Source organism: Gadus chalcogrammus, chromosome 4 (assembly GCF_026213295.1).
Source record: "Gadus chalcogrammus isolate NIFS_2021 chromosome 4, NIFS_Gcha_1.0, whole genome shotgun sequence".
NCBI lineage: Eukaryota > Metazoa > Chordata > Actinopteri > Gadiformes > Gadidae > Gadus > Gadus chalcogrammus.
This window is the reverse complement of record NC_079415.1, coordinates 33,214,792-33,237,440: the sequence shown is the minus strand read 5'-3', so window position 1 is coordinate 33,237,440 and position 22,649 is coordinate 33,214,792. Positions and strand designations below refer to the sequence as shown.

General features: G+C 44.7%; 3 protein-coding genes across 11 annotated transcripts in view; 1 reads left to right on the top strand and 2 right to left on the bottom strand.

The window, feature by feature from the left end:
- The window catches only part of map4k4 (mitogen-activated protein kinase kinase kinase kinase 4), a 48,402-nt gene extending 47,680 nt beyond the window's left edge, over positions 1-722 (bottom strand). For all 9 annotated transcript variants that reach the window (XM_056588939.1, XM_056588931.1, XM_056588933.1 and 6 more), the window contains exons 1-2: positions 428-722; positions 4-69 (exon numbers count right to left, since the gene is read on the bottom strand). In XM_056588939.1, the coding sequence (XP_056444914.1) occupies positions 4-69; positions 428-484 (123 nt within the window). In that variant the 5' untranslated portion in view covers positions 485-722. The remainder of the gene's footprint in view (positions 1-3; positions 70-427) is intronic.
- Positions 723-1,708: 986 nt separating this feature from the next.
- LOC130381439 (uncharacterized) lies at positions 1,709-7,086 on the bottom strand. The gene is made up of 5 exons (XM_056589069.1): positions 6,788-7,086; positions 5,862-6,079; positions 5,084-5,243; positions 4,124-4,266; positions 1,709-2,864 (listed from the first exon to the last, which is right to left on the bottom strand). Exons 1-5 carry the CDS (start codon positions 6,873-6,875, stop codon positions 2,799-2,801), a joined length of 675 nt encoding a protein of 224 aa, XP_056445044.1. The 5' UTR covers positions 6,876-7,086; the 3' UTR covers positions 1,709-2,798.
- A 5,730-nt stretch (positions 7,087-12,816) lies between these two features.
- Positions 12,817-18,139, top strand: LOC130381440 (T-cell-specific surface glycoprotein CD28-like). The gene is made up of 5 exons (XM_056589070.1): positions 12,817-13,105; positions 13,910-14,127; positions 14,454-14,613; positions 15,657-15,799; positions 17,040-18,139. Exons 1-5 carry the CDS (start codon positions 13,018-13,020, stop codon positions 17,103-17,105), a joined length of 675 nt encoding a protein of 224 aa, XP_056445045.1. The 5' UTR covers positions 12,817-13,017; the 3' UTR covers positions 17,106-18,139.
- The last annotated feature ends 4,510 nt before the right edge of the window (positions 18,140-22,649 follow it).

Sequence of the window (22,649 nt, the reverse complement as noted above, 5' to 3'; positions counted from 1 at the left end):
AACCTTGTATACTTGTCCATAGGTGCCATTCCCAACCACCTCCACCAATTCAAATATCCCAGCTGGATCCTGAAAAAACAAAGGGGACAAAGGACACAGATCTTACGTTTACATTGAACCCTCGAGAGACGATGTCGTTATTGTGATATTATCGGGACCGGGGGACTACTTGATCACAGCTGTTGCGCTGAGATTCACCCTACATGCCAAAAGCTCTCGGAGACAAAGGAAAGCCAGACTCTGGCAACACCTCGCTGTGGCTGAACGCTCGTCCTCCACACACATCCACCACAACAGCGACAACATCGGATAAATAACCCCGATCGTGATCATCGGGTGGGGAAATATGCTCTCTACAGAGACGACAAATAGATAAAAGGTCTTATCGGAGATGTATACTGCCATGGTCCTCAGCAGCAGCACTCACCCGCAATGAAGCCAGGTCTATGTCTACCAGACTTTTAGCCGGAGAGTCGTTCGCCATCTTTCCGATAAATGCCGATCCCTCCTTCGCGATCCGAGCAAGACTTCGCTGCTACCGTACCGCGGGGCCGGGCATTAAGAGTGGACACACAACCTCGGAGCCGTGGCGGGTATTCCTTTCCTTTTTGGTCGCGAAAAACGGTGCTAGGGTCTAGGGTCTACTCCATGTTGAGGTGGCAGGACGGCCTTGGTGCACAACTCCCTCTCTCTCTCTCGCTCGCTCTCTCTCTTTCTCTCGCGCTGCCGATCGTGGGTGCGTGCGCATCTCGCTCCCCAGACCAGAGAGCTGCACACAGACACACACACACACACACACACACACACACACACACACACACACACACACACACACACACACACACACACACACACACACACACACACACACACTGCTGGGCGGGTAACTCACACAAGGAAAGGGTTGGGCCTCGATGCATAACACGCCTGGGCACAGATGGATGATTTACAGTGCAACTGTTTTTAATTATTTTTTGCTCACCACTCAATAGCAGACCCACTCATAATGTATGACATGAATTAGTCACCCAGGCCTAGTGTGTGTTAGCCCTGAATGATCGCAGGTTTCGGACGGGATGGAGGGAGTCTGGTCCAAGCAGCATCCCTCGAGGTGGACACGCGGCGCACACGGCCGGAAGGATTCCTCAATGCACGGTATCATGGGTGTGGAAGGTTTACGGAGCGGAAACGACCGCAGTTAGTTAACGCGGTCTGTCAATAGTGTGTCAACATGGCACATGATGTGTATGCAAGCCTACTGTCGACTTTATCAGCCACTTTCATTCGGAAAGACCCCGATTCTAATTTATTATTATCATTCAATTATTATTGTCCCTTTAACCTGTAGGCCTACATTTGTTGAAGAAATATGAGCCATCGTAGAATTGACAAAGGCAAATAAAATAAAATCAGTCGGTTTTGGTTTTTCTTTGGTTTCGCTTTGAAAGTGTATTTGTAACACCGTTTATGAAAGCCAATTTTTAATTTAATTAGTTTAAACTTCCATTCAAGGTTGTTAATGAACACAGTAACGGACTATTACTGTGAATGTTGACGGACAGGTACACACGCCAACAGCTAAATGTGCTATTATACAAACGCTTAATCTCCAAACTGTGAAACATTGTAGCTAAATACACAAATACGTATACAAAGTTAGACATTGCAAAGATGTGTCTTAATCACTCACACACAAAGAAATTGTTGATTGATTTTATTTTTAAACATACAAAAAACAAATAGACAATAAAATCAAACACACACGTACGCACACACGCATGCACACAATTAACTCGACGCGACGCCCTAAACAAGTTATCAGTTGACTTAACTACGACCATTACCTAGTAACACCCTTTTATTCAGTGTTTTACTGCCCCTACGTGGATATTTTATGTAATTGCAACGGTCAAACTTCAGCCGTACTTCCAAATGACGTCATTGTCTACGAAAGCATCAGGTAGCCAAGTGTCACGGGTTTTAATTTAAGTGAAGGTATTGAGATGAAGCTGTAGCGGGCCAACACGCTGATAGCTACCAATAGCAACCATCTCATACATTCACTTCCCCCACTTTCTGATACATTGTGTTTTGAAATGTTTAATCCCCCCCCCGGGGATTATTAATTTATCTGCATCAAGACAGAATCGTTCTAGCGAGAATCGCGATGCATCGAAGAATCGATTATTTTTCCCACCCCTACTAAATAGTACATGAAATTAACCACTGAGAATTCGAACACCACTACAAAATGGCAAGCAGTGCACCCTATAAAGTGCACTATATCCGTGATAGGGAACGATTTCGAACACAGCTTTAGTTTCCACCCTTTTCAGTGGAGGAATTGGACTCCCCAAGCAATGTTATACTTAAAAGGAGCAAGTAAGTTACATATTAATTTAGTCTTTCGGCCTGTAGCATATAAACAAAATGAAGCAACGGTCCCATATTTCAAACAGCATTTGAAGTAGACATTGAGACTCACAAAAGATGGCGACTATAGGACAGTGATCAGGATTTGTCTCAATATCAGAATAACAACAATGGGTAAAATAGCAATGGCTGTTGGAATTACCATAAAGTAGGTCTGTATATGCAGTGTAAGCTTGTCCAGGCCCTGCGGAAAGCACAACTTTTGGGGAGGAAAGAATCTTTGTTCAAATTAGTCCTCAAAATCTGTATTCCGCCAAGTCTATTGTTTGATTGGTCAGACAAGCAAGGTAAGACTCTGATTGGCTAGACATGAACCAATCAGGAGGGCTGCTGCAACAGCCGCTCAAGACCTTGTGATCCTCTTCTCAGCACGCCACACGTTTGGTGTTCATGTACTCACTCTGGTTCAATTCGTCTTTATTTACCCGGACCTGAAATACAGAACATCAGCTGACATGTAACTTCATTGCCACTCTTCTTCATCATCGTCAGGCTCTTCGTCATGTTCTCAAGCAGGTGGTATCATTTATACTTTAACCGTGTTAGGTAACCGTGAGGGATTACAGACAGCAACTCCTCATCCGGTCCGATAACATAATAACATTTTTCGACTTTGTACCCACAAATTATGTCCAATACTCAAAATAAGTATTTTTTACATGAAAACCTTTTTTTTATGTATAACACAAAATTCGAACCTTACTCTCCCCTGCCATAGCAAGATCCTGATACCTTACGCAAAAAGCAAACCAGGCCGATGTGGTCGAATGCCTTGCTAGAGAGTCGGTGGACTAGGCGTGAGATAGATGCTTCTCTTTCGTTATTAGACATCCAGTTCCCTCGGTGGGCAGCAGTAATGTTCTTCATATTAGTGCATCCAAATATGTGATGAAATGCTCACCGCTGTTTTCAGTATCTGCCCTTTCTAAAAAGTAAGAACAGACCTCTGTTTGGATGAAACAGCGATTGTTTTGCACTGAAGACAACTTTATATCGGTTTTGTACTCAGTCAAAGGTCCCAGAAGGCCTAAAGTTATATTATCCTCAGGATATTATTTGGTGATCAATCAATATTGACCAACAAGCAGAGTCCAAAGTATACCTCTCTTAAATTGTTATTGTTATTGTGTTTTGGACCCTTACTATATAACCAAGTCTGGGTATTTGATCAAATGTTGTGGGTTACATGCGATTTCCTGTTTCCTGTCCTACTTTGTTTTCGAGCCGCTTTGCATTCACTTTCAACCAAATATGTGTATGTGTGTGTGTGTGTGTGTTTGTGTGTGCTTATCTGTTAATCTGCTGGAAAAATACAAAGGCAGACCAACAACCAAATACCAAAAATCCACATGTCCGTGTGTGCTAGAGTGAGTGAGTGAGTGAGTGAGGGGCTGAGTGAGGGGTTGCGTCAGTGGGTGAGTGTGAGTGTGTATGTTTGAGAGGGACTGAGTGAGTGAGGGACTGAGTGAGTGAGTGAGTGAGTGAGTGAGTGACTGACTGACTGACTGACTGACTGACTGACTGACTGACTGACTGACTGACTGACTGACTGACTGACTGAGTGAGTGAGTGAGTGAGTGAGTGAGGGAGTGAGTGTGAGAGTGTGAGAGAGTGAGAGAGTGAGAGAGTGAGAGAGTGAGTGTTTGAGTGCCTGCGAGTCAGGTGATGCAGACACCGGACTGCGACTCACAATTTTGACCGAGGCCACGACGGTGACGAGCAGGGCGTACACGCCCAGGGCGGCCACCGCCCCGATCCAGATCCGGATCGAGAGACCCTCAGGGGGCCCGGAGACCGGGGGGCCACAGACCACAGGGGCCTCGCACTGGTGCCCTGAGCACAAAGAGAAAACCAATCCACGCGCTGTCGTGGAAACATATATACATGCATACAAACCAATAAGAGTCCATCTCAAAGGAGTTCAAAGTGTGCGTAGGTAGACTGCAGGCATTAGGGATTTGAAGCCAGCACCTTTTGTTTTTGTCTCTCAGCTGATGGGTTCTGGGTTTGCGCCCAAATGCCTTCAGCCTACCTGCAGGCAAACTCCATCAAGTTCCCTCCAGCATGCATGCAGCATGCATCCTCTGCGTTATAATTTTTTAAAAAAAATTATATAAAAAATTAAGACCGCGCCGCCTGCTAATTCCTGGCCATCGAGGCCACGCTTGCCTGACTAGCTCATGGAATCAATCTCGCCTGTCAATCGCTCTTGTTTCTCGACGTGTTTCTGGAGATGAGGCCGACCTTACGACCCAACAACAAAAGTGGCTGCGCCCGTGAAGAGATTTATTTTCTTTGTATTTGTACCACACTGGTCATTTTAATATAGTTTCTGAATGCTCTTACACACTTGAAGCATTGCTACCACTCCGATCACCAATTAATGCAACGCACGGCCTTGCTCTGCCTGCAATACAATGTAAAGTCGTGCTGTTTGTTTTCGAGCTGGTTTGCTGAAGAGGCTAATGTAGCCAACAATAACATTGACTAGCCAATGAGAAACGGGAACTCTATAAGTGCTGCACACAGGAAATGACGCCACGTCCTCGCTAGAGCAGGTCGTACGGCGAGACACACAAATGGATTACACCATCAGCACCTTCCACTGATTCAAACCCGCCCCCCCCCCTCTGTGTGAGCGTAGGCCTACCTTCCAGGCGGAGGTCCACTGTGGACGCGTTGCAGAGGGTCAACACGGGGGCGGGGTAGATGACCTTGGCGCTGCACCGATAAAGGCCGCTGTCCTCCGCGGTGACCCCGATGAGCGCGAACCGCGCCCACCCGTCCGACGCCGTCTTGTTCAAGTGCATCTTGAACATCAGGGAAATTAGGAGCACTAGGTACAGGAAGTCTTTTGTGCCTAGAGCTATTAGACTTTACAATGATAGACCTAAAAAACTAATTCATTTTAAACAATGAGCACACTGTATATATCACTATATACAACTATTTTATTGACTCATACATGCTTGTCATGTTTTCGATGTTCTTACTGCTCTGTTTGTTTTTCTTTTAATGTTTTGTATTTTGCTTATTTATAGCTATACGCATGTGCAGGGCCGTTGCACCAAATCCTGGGCCCCTATACAAGAGGTACTGATGGGCCCCCCCCCCCCGAATTCCCCCTACCAGCCCCCTGCGCTGAATAGTTGACGGGGGGGGGGTAGAGAACAATTGTTGACCGGGGGGGGGGGGGGGGAGACGAGGCTGTGTGCGACTCCTAACACTATGGGCTGGTGGATAATTCAATTTTTTTTTTTTTATTCATTTTTTTTTTTATTGCCATGGGCCCCCCCTCTGCCTTGGGCCCCCCCACGACTGCCTCACTTTCCCCCGCAGTCCGTCGGCCCTGCGTATGTGTACGCTGTACAACAATGGCGCGTGTATTGGTGACCACATGAGTTTCCTACTTGGATAATAAAGTTCACCTTGACATTGATCTCCGTCCGTCTCTTTGCCATCGTCACGTTTTCCTCCAGCACGGCGTCGAGCTCCGAGCGATTCCATCTCGATCCGTCGAAGTCGAAGGACGCCATCTCTTCTGAATGTTCGAGCCGGAAGCTCACATCGGCGTTTTTGAGGAGCGATGGACTCGGGCACGGCACGAAGACGAGGTCGCCGGCCGGAACGCATCGGACCACGGGACCTGCGTGGCGATATGGGGGTCAAAGGTTATGCTTTTACGTATCAAGTGTCTTTAGTGACGGTGTGATTATTACACAAGTAGGTAGCGTGTGATAAGCGAGTTGACCACAGAAGTTGGATTAGGTGGCAGTGCTTGACAATCGCCCACAAACAAACAGAAGAGAATTGAAATAAAAATAAGTGCAAGTCTTGGGGTGGCCATTGGAAAGGACACACATTGGAATTGAAATATAGATGTTATGCTACAGTGTTGTAGTACGTAGATGTAGTTCATCCTTTCAAAAGCACTGAAAATCTGCATAAAAGTCTTGTGTTTTGAGAACGGCTGTTAGAATTGTAAAGTAGGCCTTCGATGTGTTCTAGTCACTTACAGCAGGTCCTTGCAGCCTGCTGTTAACTATTAAAGCACTGGTGACAGGATCAAAATAGACCTAACGTGATTATTATGATTTCTAGTTATTTTATTAAACCTTTGTTTTACCAGCCAAGTCCCATTCAGACGACAAGATCCCTTTTCGAGGGAGCCCTTGCCCAAAGAGCAGCAATACAGTCTCACAACAACATACATTTCTAAAAGTTCAACATTAAAAGTATAAAACATTTCGTCGTAGGTGCTAAGAATAATTTGCCAAACAGACGAATGGAGACAGTTCTAGAATTTCTACTCTTCAGACCGATACAATAAATACAAGCACAAAAGGCTACTCACAGGAGCAACAGTTATCCAAGTCCCACGCACGAACGCAGCAGCCTAGCAGCAGTAGGCCTACCACCGCAACCGCGGGGAACTGAGCCATGCCCGCTGGGTGAACTGATCTCCAGTGAGGAACGCGGCGGGTCCCAGTCTGTCTGTGTCAGTATGTCGGTCTTCGGCGGTGTGTGTAGAGCCTTTGACTCGAGGTTTACCTTAATGCAGCGATGCTTCTTGTATTTGACACCTTTTGCAACAACCCCTCCGTTGCAGGGTAGCCTGCAGCTGTCACCTCCTTGTTTCAAAGTCTTTTGTGCCGCGACAGACTTGTGGGTGAAAGTGGGTGACGTGTAGGTTGAACCTCTTACATATTGGTACATGGGGCGTCATCGGCTACCAGGTTCAGTTCTTATAATTACTTTATTAATAATTATAATATAATAATAATAACATTAATATGAACTATTATTATTAATAATAAGTATTATTATTATTATGGTAGTAGGCCTACATTAGTAGCAGAAGCTTAATAATAATAATAATAATAAATTCAATTTATATAGCGCCTTTCAAGGTACCCAAGGTCGCTTAACAAGAGGTGTACACAGGGGGGGGGGGCAGGTTAAAGGCCATAGGCCTCTAAGAAGAGGTGTGCCTTCAGGAGCTTTTTGAATGACTCCACTGAAGTGGCACAGCGGATATGGAGGGGGAGCAGATTCCACAGAGTGGGGGCAGAGGCGCAGAAGGCCCTGTCCCCAAAGGTCTTGAGTCTGGTGCGGGGGGTTTCCAGCTGGTCCTTAGCAGAGGACCTGAGGGACCGCAGGGGGGTGTAGGGATGGAGGAGGTCAGAGAGGTAACGGGGGGCCAGAGCATGCAGGGACTTGTAGGTGAGTAGGAGGATTTTAAACTTGATCCGGGACTTAACAGGTAACCAGTGGAGTTGCCTGTTAAATTATTTAAAGACCGGTGCTTTGCTGTTATTGGCAATTTATTAATTAAGAGTAGAACTATTCATCTGAAAAAGCACCTTTAAAATTGTTCTTATCGCTGTTGTTTTTAAATATGTAGGCCCTATATGTCACCTGGCCTATTTCTCACTCTATTTCCTCCAGGCTGTGATTGCTCAATATGGCCACTAGATGGCGACATGGGTCTAAAGCACTGCATATGGCGTCCAGCTTCCACTTGTTAATTAATTACCAAGAGTAATTTGTGAAAGGAGATGTTTTTCGTTTGGAAACAGGTAAAGACGTGGTGATTGGTACCGGATTTTTTCATAGTTTAAATATTATTTTTTTCGACAGTAGGCTGAGCAACAGAGTAATAAATATTAGGCTTATTTAATAGAGCAAACAGGTATCTCTGTCCGGTGGTCATGCTGGGTGTCTGTTGTTATATTATTCTGGGTAACGCAAATTCGATTCAAACGAGCTCTCTTGGAAATGGAAAATAAACATATACATTGCCAAAGCCCTTTGGCAAGTTTAAATTTTAAACAAGGGTAAATAAGGACGCAAGCCAAGTTGAAAGTAGTACTACAAGAAGAACTATAAATAACCAAAAGAAAAAGTAGGAGCCTATAATTTGTAGTATTTTCCGTTAAAGTTAGCTACTTCAACGGCACGGTTCTGTATATATCTATGGGTCAAAGCGCCACTAGCGTTCATTATAGGAGACTGTTGGCTTCAGATAGCGTTATGTATTGTACTTCTGTCCAGGTATGTTATACATTCATTATTTATAAAAAAATTATAAAAATGATAGGCTCCTACTTTTCTTTTTCTTTTGGTTATTTATAGTTCTTCTTGTAGTACTATCAACTTGGCATGCGTCCTTATTTACCCAAATGCTTTGCACATGTTTATGTTTATTTTCCATTTCCAAGAGAGCTCGTTTGAATCGAATTTGCGTTTCCCAGAATAATCTAACACCAGACACCCAGCACGACAACCGGACAGAGATACCTGTTTGCTCTATTAAATAAGCCTACTATTTATTCCTCTATTGCGTAGCCTATTGTCGCTTAAAAAGTATGAACAAATCCGGTACCGATCTCCACGTGTTGAGCTGTTTCCAAACGAAAAACATCTCCTTTCACAAATTACTCTTGGTAATTAATTAGCAAGTGGAAGCAGGACGCCACATGCAGTGCTTTAGACCCATGTCGTCATCTAGTGGCCATATCGAGCAATCACAGCCTGGAGGAAATAGAGTGAGAAATAGGCCAGGGCCCCGTTTCCCGAAAGCGTCGTTAGCCTAAGTGGATCGTGAAGTGCGTCAAAAGGGCATCGTAGAGTTTTCACCGCGTTTCCCGAAAGCATCGTGGGGAACGAACGTCTTGAAAACGCTCGTAGCTAACGAGTACTCCAGGGGTGCTCGTAGGTACTCGTAGGACGCTAAGAGCATCGTCAGCTATAGCCTCAGTGGCGACACCATCGGACATTCCGTCTATTGGATGCGTTTTATTAAAACGCATTGCGCCTTTATGTTCTTAGTTTGGTAATTAATAAAGATTATTAATTAATTTATTAATAAAGATGTTAAAATGGCCAAAATAAAACGGGACAGTCCAGAAAATGTTTGCGCAGGCAGGGCACTCAAAATGTGTGAGAGAAAGTGGGGGGATTTGTGCAGACTGACATAGGCTACTCATAAAACGTAGCATAAAATAATGTAAAAAAAAAAATTAAATAAAACAAATTAAAAAAAATAAAAAATAACGAAATAAAAGAAATTATAAAAAATAAAACATAAAGAAAAATTATAAAAAACAAGCAAAGGAGCAGGCAAAAGGCTGGGATATGGTGGGGATTGGTCACGTTGACGGGAATGTTTAGTGACATGAGGGAGGGTGGAGGGGGTTAAAAAAAAGTCTCAATCACTATTCGACGCGCATGAAAACCAGCCGCGTAGTTATGAGGGAGGCCGTCCTCACACCGATCTTCCTCATCGTCATCGTCCTCAACGTCCTCCGGTTCAAGCAATGCCACCCCAGCCTTAGCTGCAATGTTGTGCAACATAGCCGTCACACATATCACGGCGCATGACTTGGCCGGCGAAAACTGGAGCCCTCCGCCTGACTTGTGAGGCATCTAAGCGCAACTTCCACCTCCCGATCGTGCGCTCAACGATGCACCGGGCCAGACGGTGGGCTTCGTTGTATTCCTCATCATGGACGTCTCCCGGGTTATTCACAGGTGTGAAGAGGAATTATTTCAGGGGGGGAAATGCCGTGAAACGCACAGTGCATACAGGATTAGGACTGATATATGTCGGTTTAAGCCTAATCAATTGTGTTTTAATGTCTTTAGCATTCATATAATTGCAGTCTATTTTTTTTGTAGGCTACACTGCTGTTGTCCTTGATGGGGATATATTTTAACCCTTTTTAACACAATTTTCCTGCGACATTCCTGCGTCTCCCCCTCCTACGGAGCCCATTTCAGCACCGTGTCAGTAGACAGTTACAATCCTACGACGTCGTGAGTGCAGCGAATGCGCGTTCACGTTAAGAGGAGTTTCGGGAAACGCTCCAAAGAAATTGACGATGGATCGCAAGATCCATCGTGAGAATGATCGTACGAGCGTGGATCCATCGTTATCGGGAAACGGGGCCCAGGGCCCCGTTTCCCGAAAGCATCGTTAGCCTAAGTGGATCGTGAAGTGCGTCGTAAGGGCATCGTAGAGTTTTCACCGCGTTTCCCGAAAGCATCGTGGGGAACGAACGTCTTGAAAACGCTCGTAGCTAACGAGTACTCCAGGGGTGCTCGTAGGACGCTAAGAGCATCGTCAGCTATAGCCTCAGTGGCGACACCATCGGACATTCCGTCTATTGGATGCGTTTTATTAAAACGCATTGCGCCTTTATGTTCTTAGTTTGGTAATTAATAAAGATTATTAATTTATTTATTAATAAAGATGTTAAAATGGCCAAAATAAAACGGGACAGTCCAGAAAATGTTTGCGCAGGCAGGGCACTCAAAATGTGTGAGAGAAAGTGGGGGGATTTGTGCAGACTGACATAGGCTACTCATAAAACGTAGCATAAAATAATGTAAAAAATTAAATTAAATTAAAAAAAATTAAAATAAAGAAATAAAATTAATTATAAAAAACAAGCAAAGGAGCAGGCAAAAGGCTGGGATATGGTGGGGATTGGTCACGTTGACGGGAATGTTTAGTGACATGTGGGAGGGTGGAGGGGGTCAAAAAAAAGTCTCAATCACTCTTCGACGCGCATGAAAACCAGCCGCGTAGTTATGAGGGAGGCCGTCCTCACACCGATCTTCCTCGTCGTCATCGTCCTCAGCGTCCTCCGGTTCAAGCAATGCCACCCCAGCCTTAGCTGCAATGTTGTGCAACATAGCCGTCACACATATCACGGCGCATGACTTGGCCGGCGAAAACTGGAGCCCTCCGCCTGACTTGTGAAGGCATCTAATATAGCGCAACTTCCACCTCCCGATCGTGCGCTCAACGATGCACCGGGCCAGACGGTGGGCTTCGTTGTATTCCTCATCAATACATACCTTACCCTATTTCCGGAGGGGCTTTTATAGCCAATCAAATTATCAATCAAGGAAACCCTTATGCGGAATCAGATTAAGTCGGCTCTCTTGCTGCGCAAAGCATGTTTCAGAAATCAGCCCATTAAGATAAATGTAGTTGTCACACAAGCAATTTTTAATTTTTTGTCATATGGAATTATTTCAGGGGGGAAAATGCCGTGAAACGCACAGTGCATTCAGGATTAGGACTGATATATGTCGGTTTAAGCCTAATCAATTGTGTTTTAATGTCTTGCTATAGCATTCATCTAATTGCAGTCTATTTTTTTCGGAGGCTACTCTGCTGTTGTCCTTGATGGGGATTTATTTGAACCCTTTTTAACACAATTTTCCTGCGACATTCCTGCGTCTCCCCCTCCTACGGAGCCCATTTCAGCACCGTGTCAGTAGACAGTTACAATCCTACGACGTCGTGAGTGCAGCGAATGCGCGTTCACGTTAAGAGGAGTTTCGGGAAACGCTCCAAAGAAATTGACGATGGATCGCAAGATCCATCGTGAGAATGATCGTACGAGCGTGGATCCATCGTTATCGGGAAACGGGGCCCAGGTGACATATACATATTTAAAAACAACAGCGATAAGAACAATTTTAAAGGCGCTTTTTCAGACGAATAGTTATAATTTTTAATTCTCTTAATTTATAAATTTCCAATAACAGCAAAGCACCGGTCTTTAAGCTTCTGCTACTAATGTAGGACTACTACCATAATAATAATAAAAAATATTATAATTATTGATAAAATAATTATAAGAACTGAACCTGGTAGACGATGACGCCCCATGTGCCAATATGTAATAGGTCCAACCTACACACATCACCAGGGGCGGCCCCAGCACATTTGGCGCTCTAGGCGAGCTTCACTCCTGGCGCCCCCCCCCCCCTCCGCAAAAAAAAAAAAGAATAATAATAATAATAATAAAAAAAATTAAAAAAAAGTTTGTTCATTCCCCACGAAAACTGAATTGCAACCTTGAAAAACTGTTTTGCCCTGTAACTGCATTTCTTTCACATAAACACAACGATCGCAACGATGAACAAACATTAATTCAAGAATAAAATCCACGGAGGAAAAAATTGCGCCCCGGATGGCTTTTGCCTCTTCATTTTCTTGATTTCGTTCTTGATTCGCGATTCTTGAAAACACTCTAACCAAACGCCTTATAGTACTAGCATGTTCTGACGAAACCAAGGAGGTAGGTTCCCCTTCCGTTTTCGATTTTTGGCTCATTTTACCCTAATGTTAGATTTATTTTTTTTAATGTCAAAATATTGGTTGGAGATAAGGGGCGCAAAAATATGCGCCAGGAGGGAAAAAAAATATTATTATTTTTTTTATTTATTTTTTCGGGCGCATTATTTTGCGCTCCCCCTCTAGATGGCGCTCTAGGCGGCCGCCTAACCCGCCTGTAGGGAAGGCCCCTGCACATCACCCACGTTCACCCACACGCGGCACAAAAGACTTTGAAACATATGCAAGAAGGAGGTGACAGCTGCAGGCTACCCTGCAAGGGAGAGGTTGTTATATCATTGCAAAAGGTGTCAAATACAAGAAGCATCGCTGCATCCAGGAAAACCTCGAGTCAAAGGCTCTACACACACCGCCGAAGACCGACAGACTGACACAGACAGACTGGGACCCGCCGCGTTCCTCACTGGAGATCAGTTCACCCAGCGGGCATGGTTCAGTTCCCCGCGGTTGCGGTGGTAGGCCTACTGCTGCTAGGCTGCTGCGTTCGTGCGTGGGACTTGGATAACTGTTGCTCCTGTAAGTATTTTGTGTTTGTATTTATTGTATCGTATTGAAGAGTTCTGTTTGTTTGTTTGTTTGTTTGTTTGTTTGTTTGTTTGTGGAGGCAAATCAAATGTGAATTTTTGAACTCGCTAGACCTGTCTCCATTCGTCTGTTTGGAAAATTATTTCGAGCACCTACGACGAAATGTTTTATACTTTCAATGTATGAAAACTTTTAGAAAGGTTTGTTGTTGTGAGACTGTATTGCTGCTCTTTGGGCAAGGGCTCCCTCGAAAATGAGATCAAGTCCCATTCAGATCTCGTCTGAATGGGACTGAATGGGGCTGGTAAAACAAGGGTTTGATAAAATAACTAATAATTAGAAATCCTAATAATCACGTCAAGTCTATTTTTATCCTGTCCCCCTTGCTTTAATAGTTAACAGCAGGCTGCTAGGACCGGCTGTACTGACTAGAACACATCGAAGGCCTACTTTACAATTCTAACAGCCGTTCTCAACACACAAGACTTTTATGCAGATTTTCAGTGCTTTTGAAAGGATGAACTACATCTACGTACTACAACACTGTAGCATAACATCTATATTTCAATTCCAATGTAGGCCTATGTCTTTTCCAATGGCCACCCCAAGACCTTCAATTATTTTATTTTAATTAACTTCTGTTTGTTTGTGGGCGATTGTCAAGCACTGCCACCTAATCCAACTTCTGTGGTCAACTCGCTTATCACACGCTACCTACTTGTCTAATAATCACACCGTCACTAAAGACACTTGATACGTAAAAGCATAACCTTTGACCCCCGTGTCGCCACGCAGGTCACGTGGTCCGATGCGTTCCGACCGGCGACCTCGTCTTCGTGCCGTGCCCGAGTCCATTGCTCCCCGACGACGCAGAGGTGAAATTCCAGCTCGACCAGTCAGAAAAGATGGCGCACTACCGCTTCTACGGATCGAGATGGAATCGCTCGGAGCTCGACGCCGGGCTGGAGGAAAACGTGACGATGGCAAAGAGACGGCCGGAGATCAATGTCAAGGTGAACTTTATTATCCAAGTAGGAAACTCATGTGGTCACTGGTCACCATTACACGCGCCATTGTTGTACAGCGTACACATACGTATAGCTATAAATAAGCAAAATACAAGACATTAAAAGAAAAACAAGGACAAAACAGACGGAGCAGTAAGAACATCGAAAACATGACAAGCATGTATGAGTCAATAAAATAGTTCAGTGATATATACAGTGTGCTCATTGTTTAAAATGAATGAGTTTTTTAAGGTCTATCGTTGTAAAGTCTAATAGCTCTAGGCACAAAAGACTTCCTGTACCTAGTGCTCCTAATATTCCTGATGTTCAAGATGCACTTGAACACGACGGCGTCGGACGGGTGGGCGCGGTTCGCGCTCGTCGGGGTCGCCGCGGAGGACAGCGGCCTTTATCGGTGCAGCGCCAAGGTCATCTACCCCCCCCCCGTGTTGACCCTCTGCAACGCGTCCACAGTGGACCTCCGCCTGGAAGGTAGGCCTACGCTCACACAGAGGGGGGGGGGGGGGGGGGGGGCGGGTTTGGATCAGTGGAAGGTGCTGATGGTGTAATCCATTTGTGTGGCACGCCGGTACGTACGACCTGCTCTAGCGAGAACGTGGCGTCATTTCCTGTGTGCAGCACTTATTGCGTTCCCGTTTCTCATTGGCTAGTCAATGTTATTGTTGGCTACATTAGCCTCTTTAGCAAACCAGCTCGAAAAACAAACAGCACGACTTTACATTGTATTGCAGGCAGAGCAAGGCCGTGCGTTGCATTAATTGGTGATCGGAATAAAGTAGTAATGCTATCAAGTGTGTAAGAGCATTTAGAAACGATATTAAAATGACCAACGTGATACAAAGAAAATAAATCTCCTCACGGGCGCAGCCACTTTTGTTGTTGGGTCGTACGGTCGGCCTCACTGAACTCGCTCTACTTTCAGAAGAGCGAGTGGGACCGACCAACAGGGGTTGGTCGGTCCATTTCACGTTCCTCCGTGAAATGCCGGAAGAAAGCTGGGAGATTTACAACTAACGACTAGCACTTACCGACGTACAATACCGGGATGACACCATCAGTGTTCTAAAGCGAGAGGAAATAGGAAAGAGTAGGTGGGAGGGAGTTTTTGGAAAGTGAATCATCTCCAGAAACACGTCGAGAAACAAGAGTGATTGACAGGCGAGATTGATTCAATGAGCAATTCAGGCAAGCGTGGCCTCGATGGACAGAAATTAGCAGGGGGTGCGTTCCAAATTTTTATGCAAAAAATGATAACGTAGAGGATGTTTAGGAGCATGTTAGAGGGAACTTGATGGAGTTTGCCTGCAGGTAGGCTGAAGGCATTTAGGGGGAAAACCCAGAACCCATCAGCTGAGAGACAAAAACAAAAGGTGCTGGCTTCAAATCCCTAATGCCTGCAGTCTACCTACGCACACTTTGAACTCCTTTGAGATGGACTCCTTTGCTTATTGGTTTGTATGCATGCATGTATGTTTCCATGACAGCGCGTGGATTGGGTTTCTCTTTGTGCTCAGGGCACCAGTGCGAGGCCCCTGTGGTCTGTGGCCCCCCGGTCTCCGGGCCCCCTGAATGTCTCTCGATCTGGATCTGGATCGGGGCGATGGCGGCCCTGGGCGTGTACGCCCTGCTCGTCACCGTCGTGGCCTCGGTCAAACTTGTGAGTCGCAGTCCGGTGTCTGCATCACCTGACTCGCAGGCACTCAAACACTCACTCTCTCACTCTCTCACTCTCTCACTCTCTCACTCTCTCACTCACTCACTCACTCACTCACTCACTCACTCACTCACTCACTCACTCACTCACTCACTCACTCACTCACTCACTCACTCACTCACTCACTCACTCACTCACTCACTCACTCACTCACTCTAGCACACACGGACATGTGGATTTTTGGTATTTGGTTGTTGGTCTGCCTATGTATTTTTTTTAACACACACACACACACACACACACACACACACACACACACACACACACACACACACACACACACACACACACACACACACACACACACACACACACACACACACACACATATACACATATTTGGTCGAAAGTGAATACAAAGCGGCTTGAAAACAAAGTACGACAGGAAACAGGAAATCGCTTGTAACCCACAACATTTGATCAGATACCCAGACTTGTGGGTTGGTTATATTAGTAAGGGTCCAAAACACAATAACAATAACAATTTAAGAGAGGTATACTTTGGACTCTGCTTGTTGGTCAATATTGATAGATCACCAAATAATATCCTGAGGATAATATAACTTTAAGCCTTCTGGGACCTTTGACTGAGTACAAAACCGATATAAAGTTGTCTTCAGTGCAAAACAATCGCTGTTTCATCCAAACAGAGGTCTGTTCTTACTTTTTAGAAAGGGCAGATACTGAAAACAGCGGTGAGCATTTCATCACATATTTGGATGCACTAATATGAAGAACATTACTGCTGCCCAGTGCCCACCGAGGGAACTGGATGTCTCATAACGAAAGAGAAGCATCTATCTCACGCCTAGTCCACCGACTCTCTAGCAAGGCATTCGACCACATCGGCCTGGTTTGCTTTTTGCGTACGGTATCAGGATCTTGCTATGGCAGGGGAGAGTAAGGTTCGAATTTTGTGTTTATATATAAAAAAAAAAGGTTTTCATGTAAAAATACTTATTTTATTTTAAGTATTGATTGGATATAATTTGTGGGTACGAAGTTGAAAAATGTTATTATGTTATCGGACCGGATGAGGAGTTGCTGTCTGTAATCTCTCAGGGTTACCTAACACGGTTAAAGTATAAATGATACCACCTGCTTGAGAACATGACGAAGGGCCTGACGATGATGAAGAAGAGTGGCAATGAAGTTACAAGTCAGCTGATGTTCTGTATTTCAGGTCCGGGTAAATAAAGACAAATTGAACCAGAGTGAGTACATGAACACCAAACGTGTGGCGCGCTGAGAAGAGGATCACAAGGGAAGGTCTTGAGTGGCTGTTGCAGCAGCCCTCCTGATTGGTTCATGCCTAGCCAATCAGAGTCTTACCTTGCTTGCAAGGGCGTAACCACACATTCTTTGGGGGGGTCGTGCCCCCCCCCAATGTTGAGAAAATACTAACCTGTCCCCCCCAATATACAGCAGGATAAAATGTAAAATATATGTTCTCTTTTTATGAACCCTGTCAATGTCTCTTGTTATGTCTTATTTATTTTCAATTTATTTCCGTTTGTTAAGTGTGTGAATCCCCCCTCCTAATTGTACACTTGTGCGATTTAGTTTGAAACCACCTCGCGGCTTTCTGCGTTGTCATGGTTACCCCACACTCTTTCTTCAGTGAGAGGCAAGAAAGTAAAGTTGAGTAATGGAGGATTTGAGGTTTCTTCATCATCACCATCAGAGGGGCCATGTGACTGTGCACTTTAACTAGACGTAAACTGAGAGAAGCTACACATATTTGGTCGAAAGTGAATACAAAGCGGCTTGAAAACAAAGTACGACAGGAAACAGGAAATCGCTTGTAACCCACAACATTTGATCAGATACTGGGCAGATTCTGAAAACAGCGGTGAGCATTTCATCACATATTTGGATGCACTAATATGAAGAACATTACTGCTGCCCACCGAGGGAACTGGATGTCTAATAACGAAAGAGAAGCATCTATCTCACGCCTAGTGAGATAGAAGTGGCGACTTAATTTGAAATCTTTCATGACTGATATCGTTTCTAAGCAAACTAGACACATGGGTTTGCCTTTGAATTCTATGAACAGATACTCTGCTTTTCTTCTTTCTTAACCAAGTTTTCTGTAACTCGTTTTTTTTTATTATTATTTTTTTATTATTATTAAATAAAAATTATGTGCCCAGTTGCCCATCCCTGACTTGGAGGAATACAAATTTTTGAGGACTCATTTGGACAAACATTCAATCTGCCCCAAAAGTTGTGCTTTCCGCTTATGAATATAGTAGAATCATAATTTTGATATAAATTGAATATGTGTGTTTATTTATATATATATATATATTTATACAACGGGTGGCTTAAATCCAGCGATCTGATTGGTTCCTAACTGGAATGCTTTGTAATTAAACATGAACAATGTCCTCTGTTTCCAATGTTTCCATTGTACACACAATTCGCAAATGTTAGAATGGTGGCTTTGTATCAATTTTATTCACATAACTATCCCTCCCTACTATTTTGTCATTCACCAAAACACCCTGAAACAACTTGAGTCTCTCATTCTTATGCCACCAATGCCCACCATACACCAACAGTGCAAGCAGGCCAATGGCAACCAACCGCGCAGTCCTTCCTCCCTCAATTTAAAAACCACCAGCCGCCACTGATATGTATATTTATTCACCTTCATAATCTGAAACCGCAGGTTTCTGAGGCAGATCCATTTGATCTGTGAATGAAGGAAGTCATTCTCTACCTAGAATATGAAATAGTGTTTTTTTTGAGTGAATGTCAAATTATTCCATGCAACCTTTCCTTTACACACACACACACACACACAAACACACACTCAAACACACACACACACACACACACACACACACACACAGACAAACACCCCCACACACACACACACTCCAACACACACACTCACAGACACACACACACACACACACACACACACTCAAACACACACACACACGCCTGCAGAAAAAACTGAAATTGTAGCATTGCGGTTGAACTCAACTGAAGCTTGGGTGGAGGAAGGGTGTGTGTGTGGGGGGGAGGGGGGGAGTGCAAGCCTCCCCGTGGGCGTCAGGAGAAGACGATAACATCCTGTGCAACTTCCTGTCTGTCCTGAGATGTGAGAGGGGGAGAGTGATGTGATAGGTGGAGGAGAGGGGGAGAGAGGGAGGAGAGGGGGAGAGAGATGTGAGAGGGGGAGAGTGATGTGAGAGGGGGAGGGGGGAGAGATGTGATAGGTGGAGGAGAGGGGGAGAGAGATGTGAGAGGGGGAGGAGGGGAGGAGAGGGGAGGGAAGAGAGAGGGGAAAGAGAAACAGGAGATTCATCTAAAAATAAATAAGAAAAATAAAAAATGCAATCAAATGGTTCGTACCATAACACCGAGCAGACGTGTGTGTGTGTGTGTGTGTGTGTGTGTGTGTGTGTGTGTGTGTGTGTGTGTGTGTGTGTGTGTGTGTGTGTGTGTGTGTGTGTGTGTGTGTGTGTGTGTGTGTGTGTGTGTGTGTGTGTGAGAGGTGAGTGAGGGGGGGGGGGGGGAGGGGTCATGCGCAAAGTAGCTACGTCTCTAGTTTGATGTTGATTATTAATAACGAGAAAGAAAGAAAGGATTCACAAATGACGGCGGGACGCCAATATAATGAAGCATGGTGGTATATGTCGGTGCACAATGGCAATGAGGCAGTTCTTTCTGCATTCAATGAATGTGCTTGCCCACGCAGGGGTGGGACCGGAGAGACTTGCTAGGCAGAGGAGACCAGGTGCGTTTACTTCCCTTGTAAAACGACCGATTATGTTTTGGAATTAACGAGTGATACCAGAGGTGACACATGAGGGAGTGGGCTTGCTTCAAACCCGTGTCTTGTTTTATAAATGTCGTTTTGTTGGGGTGGAAAATAAACATGTTTCAAAGATGAGATTATCGTCTCAACTTGATATAGAGTGAATTACTGTGAAGCAAATAAATATAAGACAAACGTTTAGAAATGTGAAAAACACATTTAAGTGAGCGGTTCATTTCTGACCCATCAGAAGAGTGAAGAATCACTTATACATCGAAGGGTTCATGTACTTTTGGAAAACAGTGAATTGATCAGGGAAGACAACGAGATTTGGAGCCATGTCTTTTTCGGATGGTTTGTGAACGTTCATCATTGAGCTGTTGTGATTCATTACCGCTCACTGCCCCCTGGTGGAAAAGATCACTACAAGTTAACACAAGATTAAACATTTCAAAACACAATGTATCAGAAAGTGGGGGAAGTGAATGTATGAGATGGTTGCTATTGGTAGCTATCAGCGTGTTGGCCCGCTACAGCTTCATCTCAATACCTTCACTTAAATTAAAACCCGTGACACTTGGCTACCTGCTGCTTTCGTAGAAAATGACGTCATTTGGAAGTACGGCTGAAGTTTGACCGTTGCAATTACACAAAATATCCACATAGGGGCAGTAAAACACTGAATAAAAGGGTGTTACTAGGTAGCTCTGTATGCAATGTCCGTAGTAAAGAACGGTGCTTTGCTATTATTGGCAATTTATTAATTAATAGAACTATTCGTCGCCGTTACAGTTATTCTTATCGCTGTTGTTTTCTAAATGTGTATAGGCCTAATATGTCACCTAGCCTATTTCTCACTCTATTTCCACCAGGCTGTGATTGCTCAATATGGCTTCTAGATGGCGACATGGGTCTAAAGCACTGCATATGGCGTCTAGCTTCCACTTGCTAATTAATTACCAAGACGTAATTTGTGAAAGGAGATGTTTTTCGTTTGGAAACAGCTCAACACGTGGAGATCGGTACCGGATTTGTTCATAGTTTAAATATTTTTAAATAGCTATGCCTATACGCAATAGAGTAATAAATAGTAGGCTTATTTAATAGAGCAAAAAGGTATCTCTGTCCGGTGGTCATGCGGTCTTGTGTTATATTATTCTGGGAAACGCAAATTCGATTCAAACGAGCTCTCTTGGAAATGGAAAATTAAGATAAACATATATAATATAAACAAAGCAGTTTACACTTTAAACAAGGGAAAAAATAAGGACGCATGCCACGTTGAAAGTAGTACTGCAAGAAGAACTATACATAGCCAAAAGAAAATGAAAAAGTAGGAGCCTATAATTTTTATTATTTTTTGATAAATAATGAATGTATAAAATACCTGGGAAGCACGACAGAAGTACAATACATAACGCTATCTGAAGCCAAAAGTCTCCTATAATGAACGCTGGTGGCGCTTTGACCGGTCGAGGCGGCTGCGCAGGAGGCTGGACAGGAAGCGACTGGTGCGCAGTGTGTGCGCGTGCCTCGTGCGCATGCTCCCTGCGCCCTCCTCTTTCGCCGTACTGGGGTAAGGGAAGAATGGGAAGCAGAGAACGGGACTACCAATGTGCTAGCTGTAGGTTATGGTGACACGCGAATCGAGAAAACATGAAACCGGTGGACACTTTCTAGCCTTCATATCCCCCTTTCCCCCTCCCTTGGCTTGGCTCAACCCCCCAAAACTCACCTGTCTGCTCACCGGGCTTTTAATTTTGATTTTTCCTCGCCCTTTTTCCGCCGAAGCCTGTTCAGTTTTGCTCAGTTTCTCCTCTGTTGCTTTGGGAATCACAGGAGACAGAGCCTCGACCATCCCCTCCCCTGTTAACTGTAAGTACACCCTACACTCCGATTGCCGTTTTCTCTACCCTATCCCATCCATACCCTATAGTGTGTGTGTGTGTAGAAATGTGTAACAAAGAAAGCGTGTGTTATGTAGTTATTGCATGGCACAGGGCTATGGGCTGCCCATCCTAAACGGGGCCCCCATCGCACAGAGAAAAAGAGGCGAGATCTTAAAGCGCCTTGTGTTCGCAATCCACATCGATGAAGACGTAGGAAATCGTGCAACACGCAAAACTCAAAAACACCCATCTGTTTAGAGCCAAAACGCGACGTTCATTCACAGTGTGGCTTGCAGACTGTTTTAATAGCCCGGCCGTAGGAGAGCGGCTTGTGTAGATAAGGGAGTGTGTGTGTCTCTTCTCTGCAGCCATTGAACGGTCCTATGCAGATCACAGTTTGGACAGGCGTGGAAAAGGCAGGGGAGATAGACTGGAGGTTGGGTCTTTATTTTCTTTCCTAAATAGATCCTTTTAATGTTCCTTTCTATTCCCGCAGCCCTCCGTTATGCTCTGCTGGTGAAGGGACTAGAGAGCTAGGGGGGGATCCTGGTCCCCTCCCTGTTCGCCGAGCCGGGGTGAGGCCAGCGAATGTTTCAGGATGATGGTTCATGTTCATTCACTCCCTTTTGGGTGCTCCCGATGCAAATTGGAAAAATACTGCAGCAGTTTAGCTCGACGCTCACTTTGATATTAATACGCGGGACGACTGGGAGTTGTTATGGCCGGTTTGGATGGTTGAAGAAGACTACTGCTACTACTCATCCGTGTCCCTAAAATAGCCCTGAGCCCTCCGTGTTTAGGTCCCATTGTTGTGTGACGTCTGCGCAGATTGGGGGCTAAATGTTGCTCATTTGGGCTGGCCTAGACGAGCAGCCTCCCCTCTTCATCTGAGACGATGATGGGGCTGCTACAAAGACGCGCTGTGTCAAACGTAATGGTCGCTTTAGATCTGGATTAACATCACTGCAAAAAAAAAAAATGGGAGCTGAAATGCACTGCATAAGCCGTTTACATTGTGACACAGCTTAATGTCAGAAAAATAAACCGTGGAACAAAAGTAAATACTTTGCCAGTGAATAAGATGTAAAGAAAAAAAGCTGCAGGCTATGGAGGGGTTGTTTAACCCCTC